The 9937-nt window shown below is 43.6% G+C and overlaps 1 protein-coding gene across 2 annotated transcripts in view; it reads right to left on the bottom strand.

Moving 5' to 3' along the window:
- Window positions 1-770: 770 nt before the first annotated feature.
- SH2D1A (SH2 domain containing 1A) overlaps window positions 771-9937 on the bottom strand; it is a 29190-nt gene continuing 20023 nt past the window's right edge. For both annotated transcript variants that reach the window (XM_066579870.1, XM_066579869.1), the window contains 3 exons: window positions 7234-7297; window positions 3418-3550; window positions 771-923 (listed from right to left, as the gene is read on the bottom strand). In XM_066579870.1, coding sequence (XP_066435967.1) covers window positions 919-923; window positions 3418-3550; window positions 7234-7297 — 202 coding nt within the window. In that variant the 3' untranslated portion in view covers window positions 771-918. The remainder of the gene's footprint in view (window positions 924-3417; window positions 3551-7233; window positions 7298-9937) is intronic.

The raw sequence follows: 9937 nt of genomic DNA, 5'->3' as shown, positions 1-9937 counted from the left end.
CTCCTTTCAGCCTCTGCAGTTCATGCTGCACTGGTCCCACGCTGACTTCTGAATTGCGTAATCATGGGATTGCTTCAGCAAGTCCTTGCCCTCACCAACACTGAGGCTGAGGATTGGCCCCAGCAATCATGTGTGCTTTTAATGTTATTGCTCTATGCAGAAATGATCAGAGTGGCACATAAGGAGAAAACAGTTAACCTCACTAACATGCATACCATACAGTGAATCCAGTACTGATCAACCAGAATAAACATTTACATTCAGAGATATCTTCTCCGATTAGTCGTTTTCTTTTTTTTCTTCTCCATCTGCTCCAAACCATCATCACACTTGTCCTGACCATGACTTCTTTCTGTGGACTTAGCTCCTGAGATGCTTTTAGCTTCTCAGTTTTGCTGCTTATCTCCTTGCTTTATAGTAACGCAAATTCCTCAACCTTTCACAGTGTCATTGCCTTTTATAGAGCTTTACTGCTCCCCCCGAATACCATGTTAGGCATGATAATGTTATCACACCACCTTGCATCAAAAATGATGGGTCAGGAATGGTGTTGTCACCTTATTTAAGAAAAAATACTGGCCAAGTAATGAAGAGGGTGCGGCCTTGTTGGCTTTAATGTGTGATTTGGTATATAGGTGCTGATGGCCTCGCTCTTACTACTAAGCGGGAACACACAGCACATCATTTGCATACATTTTTTAAAATCAGCAGTTCTATAAAGTGTCAGCATGTTAACAACATTTCACACTATCTGAATAAAGTCTTTATTAAGAAGACAACATCGTTTTAAATAACTGCAATACAAATACGGTATAGGATCACATTTTCCACATAAAAACATTTAAAATATACATAATATTTTCTCAGGCGAAAAGAAAAAGGTTTTCTTGAAGTAAGAAAAATTGTTCTTGTCCTGTATTAACCTGCAGTGGGAAAAGAGCGACGGGTCAGACAGTGGATTTATATGTGTTTGCTTACAATAGATATAATGATAGACGTACTGTACATATTCACATAGACTAACTTCCCCGTACACTGATTGAAATTACCCCTAATGAGAAAGAAACTGATTATAAAAATATTATTGTGTTATGGAATTACTGATAATGCAATTCCCTAATATATTAAATTAGAACTAAACTAAATCTTGATTAAGATTGCTCGTTTGTTCATTCAATTTGCATTTTGTTAACTGACAAAGATAAATTATTAACACTTCTAATTTTGAGAGCATTCTTACTTTGCAGAAGTTTTTCCACACCTACCCAAAACATTTGCACAATACTGCATAATATATAACTATAGATATAGATATATTTTTATATATATATATATATATATATATATATATATATATATATATATATATATATATATATATATATATATGCCATCATTCCTGGAAAATAAGATCTACCCAGATAATAAGCCGTACCCTGATTTTCGGGGGAGGATTGAAATATAAGCCCTCCCCTGAACATAAGCCCTACACTGCTTGGAAAAAAGAATTCACCTAGCCGTCAGTGTCTGGGTCCTTGAGCTGGTCTCCGACGCTGCGGCAGATTACAGTGTCAGCCTGACCAAGGTTTCTGTTCTTTCTGGTAATGGGGTTTTGAATTACCCCGCCTCCGGCAAGCGAGTGCTGTGATTGGATCAAGCGCCAGCCAGTCTGAGTCGGTGCTCGATTAGTCACAGCCATTCAGTGAATGACATCACTGAATGGCTGTGATTGGTTGAATCGAGCGCCAGCTCTGATTGGCTGGCGCTTGATCCAATCACAGCACTCGCTTGCCAGAGGCGGGGTAATTCAAAACTCCGTTACCAGAAAGAAGAGAATCCTTGGTCAGTCTGACACGGCAACCTGCCGCAGCATCGGCGACCAGCGTGAGGACGCCGTGGACCAGGTGAGCATAAGCCCCCCCTTTCCCTGAAAATAAGATACTGTGCCTCTTTTGGGGCAAATTTTATAGAAGACAGTGTCTTATTTTTGGGGAAACATGGTATATATATTTCCTCATTAAATTCCAGACTTGGGATTTTCAGTATGGGCTGGCATAGATTGAACCTTATTATGGAAAGTCTCTCCTCATTGAACTCTCCCCAACAACTCCTTCTTGGTGTTGCTTGACAGGTCCATTATGACATTTCAATGTTTCACATGATGAAGTAACATATATGAAACTGTCAATCAATACCAAAAGGGAGGTGGTGAGGAGAGTTGAATGCAGAGAACCAGAGCATTTACCCTACTGGAGATCACCTGCCAGGCACTTGGAAGTTAATTTCGATATCGAAAAAAAGTTTGTTTTCTCTTAAAGTCTATCAGTGGTCACAAAGGTATGTGTCTATATGTAAGGGCCCTTTTACACGGACCTATAATCGTTCAGCTTTTCTGCTATCTAGCAAGAATCTGACTGATTATCATTCTGTATAAATGCATGCACCAACTGAATTACAAATGATAATTCATTCACTTATCCCTCCTCATTCAGTTTATGCAGGCATAAAAAAGGATCAGCAGGTGTAAACAGGCAGTCATTCATCTATAAACAACTGCCTGTTTACTGTGAATGGAGGCGGGCTGGACAGAACGGTCCTCAGGCTACTCCACCTCCATTCACTGAGTAATGGTCATTGTATAAAAGCACAGGAACAATCATCACTGGGACGATTGTCAGGTCCGCTTGACAAAGATCCATGTGAAGGGTCGAAACGTCGCATATTCTGTATGATGTTTGAGGAATAAAGAAGCATCCTGATGGATGTATAAACTTTGCACCAAAACTACTGCCTTGGCTGCTTTCTTGGTCTACTAATACCTTGGATCTGGATTTGATCCTGTGTTGGCGTGCAGGAGTATATTAAAGAAGAAACCTCCCCATAATTGACGTGGTGAGTGCTACTGGGTGTCTACATTACTTTAAGGTCCTCTAAGGCGGACAGGTTGTCCTGTGTGAAAGGACCATAAGTCCTCTACCTATTTCTGTAATTGATTTATTAGACATAATTCAGCTGACAGACTTCCTTTAAAGGGGTATTCCAGCCATTAACATCAACTATCCACAGGTGGGTACCCAACTCTATATTAGTTACTGAAACAGCCATATTTACCCTAGAGTTGTATGGAGGAGTAGCACCATTCTCTATAATGCCTCAACACTGTGGATGTATTAGTGGGAAGGGATGAGGGACTGTGATTACCTGTCCTAGCAATTGGTTGGTCAGACCTTGACCAATCTAACATTTATCTCATCTCCTGTTAATGGCTGAAATACAACTTTGGAGACAATAATAATATGAAATGGGAAATTATGAAAGTAGTTGGATCTTTATAATATTTGCTAACTATTTTAGACATTGTTATAGACTGAAGATAACACATCACATAACATAGCACAACCTTTTATACAATACCACCTTGTGCATTCTTGGACATATTTCTCTCCACTGGGTACTGCAGGTGAGTCGCAATCCCCTGGCCTGGTTTTGTGTAAGCAGAGATCAGATTTTGAATCTTCCTAAACATCCTTTTTGGTACTCCTGGAGCTGCCTACACATGAACAAAGGAAAACAAAGAATAATGGTTAAAAATGTGTGACCGATTACATATTATATGAAGAAACTCAAGATGGATGTTAATTAGAGATGAGCGAACGTACTCGTCCGAGCTTGATATTCGTGCGAATATTAGGGTGTTCGGGATGCTCGTTACTCTTAACGAGTACCACGCGGTGTTCGGGTTACTTTCACTTTCCTCTGTGAGACGTTAGTGCGCTTTTCTGGCCAATTGAAAGACAGGGAAGGCATTACAACTTCCCCCTGCAACGTTTAAGCCCTATACCACCCCCCTGCTGTGAGTGGCTGGGGAGATAAGGTGTCACCCGAGTATTGAAATCTGCCCTTCCCGCGGCTCGCTACGGATGTATTCTGACATTAGTTCAGGGAAAGTGGTATCGTGTTGGAGCTGATATAGGGAGAGTGTTAGGTGTATTGTAGGCTTCAAGAACCCCAACGGTCCTTCTAAAGGCCATAAATCGTCTCTATATGCGCTCAGTGGGGCCGGCGGCAGCAGCGCCGACCCCATTGAGAACATATAGAAGACAAATCCTTCTTTTCTGCCACAGCTGTAACAGCTGTAGCAGAGAAGAACGATGTTTGCCCATTGAATTCAATGGAACCAGCAATACAGCAGGTTCCACTGAATGCAATGGGCTGCCGGCGATCGCAGGATGAATGGTCGGGAAGGGGTTAAATATATAACCCCTTCCCTGAAATTCATCCAGAAATGTGATACACTAAAAATATATACCGGCGTATAAGGCGACGGGGCGTATAAGACGACCCCCCAACTGTCACCTTATACGCCGGCAATACAGTGGAGCAAAGAATAAAAAGCATTACTCACTTCTTCAGACGATCTGCGCCGCTCCTGTAGACTGTCACTCCTTCCTGGTGTTCTGCGGTGCTCCTGCAGGCTGTCGCTCCCTCCTGGTTCCCGGCAGAGCATTGCTTTCTCTAGGAAAACTTTAAATCCACGCCTCCAGAAACACACGTGCCTTCAGCCAATCACAGCCAATGACAGTGATGTCATTGAATTGCTGTGATTGGCTGTGTTTCTGGAGGCGGGGATTTCAAGCCTTTCATAGAGAAAGCTTTAGTCCGTGGACCAGGAAGGAGTGACAGTCTGCAGGAGCGGCGCAGATCGTCTGAAGAAGTAAGTAATGCTTTTTATTCTTTGCTCCACTGTATTCCCGGCGTATAAGGTGACAGTTGGGGGGTTGTCTTATACGCCCCGTCGCCTTATACGCCGGTATATATTTTTAGTGTATCACATTTCTGGATGAATTGCAGGGAAGGGGTTATATATTTAACCCCTTCCCGACCATTCATCCTGCGATCGCCGGCAGCCCATTGCATTCAGTGGAACCTGCTGTATTGCTGGTTCCATTGAATTCAATGGGCTAACATCGTTCTTCTCTGCTACAGCTGTTACAGCTGTGCCAGAGGAAAACGATCTTTACGCTGACAGTGCGGGGGGGGGGGGCCACTCTTGCCGCTATTGTGGCTTAATAGTGGGACCTGTGAACTTGAGATGCAGCCCAACATGTAGCCCCTCGCCTGCCCTATCCGTGTCTGTGTCGTTCCCATCACTTTCTTGAATTGCCCAGATTTTCACACATGAAAACCTTAGCGAGTATCGGCGATATACAAAAATGCTCAGGTCGGCCATTGACTTCAATGGGGTTCGTTACTCGAAACGAACCCTCGAGCATTGCGAACATTTTGTGCCGAGTAACGAGCACCCGAGCATTTTGGTGTTCGCTTATCTCTAATGTTAATTATTATAGGATGACAAATGGTGCTATTTTATTGGGAAAGGAAAAATTTGGACTAAAATAATTCATGATTTGTAAAACTATTGGAAACACCATAATAAAATGAAAAAAATTTGCAAAAAGTCAATACCATATAGCACCACAGAACAAACAATACTACTAAGCAATACAATATTTATTGGTAAAGGCCCATTTAGACGGGACAAGTGTCAGGTAAACAATGGCCAACACTCGTCCCCACACATACGAGCTCCTGTGCTGCTGGCTCACAGCGTTGGAGGCCGGAGAAGATTTCTCTCCTCGCGCTCCTTCGCCCCCTTTCCATTGACTTAACATAGCAGTCGTTCATTATTGAACAGCTGCTACTGCTATTTACACTGAGCATTCAGCAATCTGCTCACCGTCCATCATTTATGCAGCATAATTGATGGACGATGAGCTTATCGCTAAGGCAGAAACCTACTGCACACTAATGAGGGGCAAAAACACCGAATCAGCTGTCTGTGCATGGTTATCTTCTCCTTATGGTTTACAATTCCCAGTAATTGTTATAAAGCTTGTTAAACAATCTGATATTGACTTGCAGGAATGCTGCCTATCAATAGGTGGTGCTGTAGAGGTATTGTTCCAGCTTCTCATTTGCATATTTCCAAGAGGAGCATGGATAGCCTAATTGTTCGGTTGTCCTGCTGGGAACTTTTGTTCTATGGGTTTTCAGTAGCAAAACTTCACAGGTGTGGGAGGTTTGAAGCTGGCTGGGTGTGGATTTCTCCAGCCAGCCAATCCCTACTGGTCTGCTGCTCATATATACCAACCCCTCTGGTTAGAGAATGCTGGTTTCCCAATACCCTGGTGTTTGCTTTCATGAATGGTGTTCTGTATGGTGTAGACAGTGACATGTTATTTGAGTCTGAGCAGGTGGCATAGTGACATTGTGTATGTACAGTCCTGTTCTGCGTATTATGCATTACCTGGTGTGTTGATGTGAACTGTATCCTGTCTGCTTGGATTTTTACCATCAAGGAAGAGTTAGATCCCTATGGTTCCAGGGTGGGACCATCACTATTGGGACAATCGCTCCGCTTGCAGGAGAGACCCCTGGGGTATGTTATCTTGTGAGAGTAGGGACCCACAAGACAACAGGGACCCTTGTTGTGGGTTCATGGGCTTATATGTCTTTGCTAAAATCTGAACCAATACCTCGTACTGTATTTATTCTATCTGTTTATACGTGCAGGTATGCTACATGAGTGTTTTAAGCGTTTGTCAATGTCTGCCCCTCAGTCCTGTCCTAGTTCACGTATGAAGGAGACTTAACAGATACATACGTGTCATCAACCAGGAAACGCAACACCTATAAGTCTTCTCACACTTGTAAGTCTTCTCACACCGCAGCGGAGTCTGTCACGGCGCCCCCCCAGAGACCTCATACTTACCTCAGAATTTGCCGCCCGACGTCCCGCATAACGCTCCTGAGCGCATGCGCAGTAGAGCGCATGACGCGCCAGCCGGGTCATGTGACACACCCACAGCGTCACATGATGCTTCAGCCGCATCATATGACACAGCTGGCGGTAGACGGGGAAGCGTTTTCACACTATCTTCCGCTGTGCTACAGCGGAAGATAGCGTGTCGGATGGCTTCCATTGACTTCCATTGTCCGCAAAATAGAACTTGCCGCGGGTGAGGACGGGTGATTTCACGGTGCAGAATTCAACGGTGGAATTCCGCACCGTGAGCATTGCTCTATTAGGTTCAATAGAACCTAATAGCTGCGAGGCAACGCGGCGGAATACGTGGTGGAAATCTGCCCGTGGGAATTAGCCCTAAGGAGAAATAATACTCTTTCTGACCCTCTTATTCAAGTTAGCACAGTCTGTTAGAAGAAGAATTTTACCTCTGCTGACCAGGACCCAGTCGTTGTTTTGGATACTCTGTATGTGTAAATGACATCTTTATGCCTGTAAACATTCACAAGTATATGTGTTAGTACTTTTCATAGTGCTAATTATACTATTATCCTTGCCACCAGAATTTCTTTGCCAAAACAATGATCATGAAAATTAGGTAAAGTTCACACAGTGCCATTTTTGCAAGGTCATATACTAAATATTTCAACCAGTCATTTTCTGAATTATTTGTTCAGGATTGATTTGTGAAGGTTATCATTCTGGATGATTATGCCACAAAGGGTTTTCCGAACAAATTCTATTGATAACCCCTCCTCATATTTAGGATCCTCAGCGATCAGCTGAACGTCTTGCCCACTGTAGTCGTCATCAGTGTCAGAGGCAGAAGTGTCATAGAGGGCTTCACTTCCATTGAAATCAACAGGAGCCAAAATCTCCTGTTACATATCTGGCACTTTCGCCTCTCCGACAGATGCAGAAGTGTAATAAGAGACAATGCTCCCATTGATTTCAATGAAAGTTGAGCCATCTATGACACTTTCGCCTCTGGTACAGATGATGTCGTTTGTGCCCTCTGCACTGCCAGAGATCCTGAGTGGCAGGTTCCCGGCAATTAACTTATTAATGACTACAGATAGTTCGCCAATAGAATTTGCACAGAAAACCCCTTTAAAACAACTCAACACCACTCAGTCTTTGCCTTCTAAAGATCACAGACTTTGTATTTAATGACGGGAGGCACATCTATCATTTAGCATGAAGGGGATTTGTTATTTGTATAGTGCCAACTTATTCCAAGCTGGGTACTCATTATCGGAAGGATGTAAGACTAAGTCAACCTTGAGTGGTTACCTGAGCCAAGCAGGAATTGAACTCAGGTCGTGAGTGAGAGCTTAGGACTGCATTCTGTTGCCTTAGGAGCATAACTATAATGGATGTAGAAGATGCAGTCGCAACCAGGCCCTGGAGCCTTATGGCTAAGTCACATGGGCACCGATCCGCCCATGTTTCTGCACGATGAGACCGCTGCGCTACAGGTGCGGATGACTCTCCGCACAAGCCAGAAGAAAGAACACATGGCTGGCAATGGAGCCGGTCATGCAGAGAGTCATCCGCACGCGGTGTTGCCGTCTTGTCGTACAGAAACACCGGCGGATCGGCGCCCATGTGACTGAGCCCTTGTGTGTACATAAGGTCTTTCTTCCCCATGTAAGGAAACTAGTAGTAGTATGAAGAAGCATTATAGATTGCGGCCCTATTACAAATTTTGCATTGGTCCCCAGCACCTTCAAGTTATGCCTCCACCAACAATGATGGAAAAAAATGCAATGTCACATTCGATGCTGGTATGTGATAAAAAGGAAATAAGGTGGAGTTCTTCGTGGGGCATTTATGGTAACGTAATAGTGGTTCTGCCTGTTGACCTGGATGGCTGTATGAACAAGTAGTCAATGAAAGTATCCGGTATGGTAAGTAGAGAGTTATGCAATGTACTGCCCTCTCAAGGCCGCTGTCAAACAAACCGGTAGGGAGAGCGTTTGAGAATCATGTGAAACAGTGCAGAACAAATGCTTGAGATCTGGCATGACTACACTGGTCAGAAACAAAACTCCGTAGCTTGAAACGTTTACTCCTCCTTATAATTTATATCTAAAGGCTAATGCATTTTGAGGCCTGTTGCCTCTTCGTCAGAGAGCTAGAGATCACAATGGCTTCAGCCAGCAGATCTTGGTGTCACTAATAGATGGAAAACATGGATGGTATAACTGGTCTAGAATTATTAAAATCTTTATTTCCAGCCATCTAAAAGCCCTTGTGTATGACCAGCTGTATGTCTCTCTTTTTTGCAGTCTCTTTATATTTTGATTAAAAAAAGCATAAAAACTATACAAAAGACTTCGGTGTGTAATTGACCTAAACAGTCTGGGCCATTTACACAGGATAAGGGCTCCCACCCACTAGCGTTTTTTTACTGCGAAATTCGCAGCGTTTTTTTTTTTCTGCAGGGGTCTTTGGGCTATGGGAGTTGTAAAGCTAAAATCGCGATTGCGCATAATCGCGATTTCGCGGTAAATCGAGATTTTGCGCGATCGCGATTTTAGCTTTACAAGTCCCATAGACCCCCTGTAGAAAAAAAAACGTGCGAATTTCGCAGTGAAAAGAAACGCTCGTGGGTGGGAGCCCTAAAAATGAGCAATAATTGTTTTGTGCAAATGCAAAAAAATCGTTTACCATCCGTTCACTTCTTGTTATAGTTGACTCTTAGGGCGCCCACCCACTGGCGATTTTTTTCCCTGCGAAATTCGCAGCATTTTTTTCTCTGCAGGGGTCTATGGGACTTGTAATGTTAAAATCGCGATCGCGCAAAATCGCAATTTACCGCGAAATCGCGATTTTGCACGATCGCGATTTTAACATTACAAGTCCCATAGACCCCTGCAGAGAAAAAAATGCTGCGAATTTCGCAGGGGAAAAAAATCGCCAGTGGGTGGGCGCCCTTAGTCAGCATAAAAACCATCGCTGGGTCGCTGGCGTCTCCTGAGTGTAAACGCTCCCCGCTCACCGCTCCACATATTATGTCAAGATCTCAGTGAGAAGCCCACGATCCAGCGGTGAACTCTGCCTGTCTACGCTCTGTGCACAAGTGCTTCGGCCTAACGGTGACGTCAGCACTCAGGCAATGGTTTAGAC

Source organism: Eleutherodactylus coqui, chromosome 10, assembly GCF_035609145.1.
Source record: "Eleutherodactylus coqui strain aEleCoq1 chromosome 10, aEleCoq1.hap1, whole genome shotgun sequence".
NCBI lineage: Eukaryota > Metazoa > Chordata > Amphibia > Anura > Eleutherodactylidae > Eleutherodactylus > Eleutherodactylus coqui.
The sequence above is the reverse complement of the archived record's forward strand: the minus strand, read 5'-3'. Positions and strand labels throughout refer to the sequence as shown.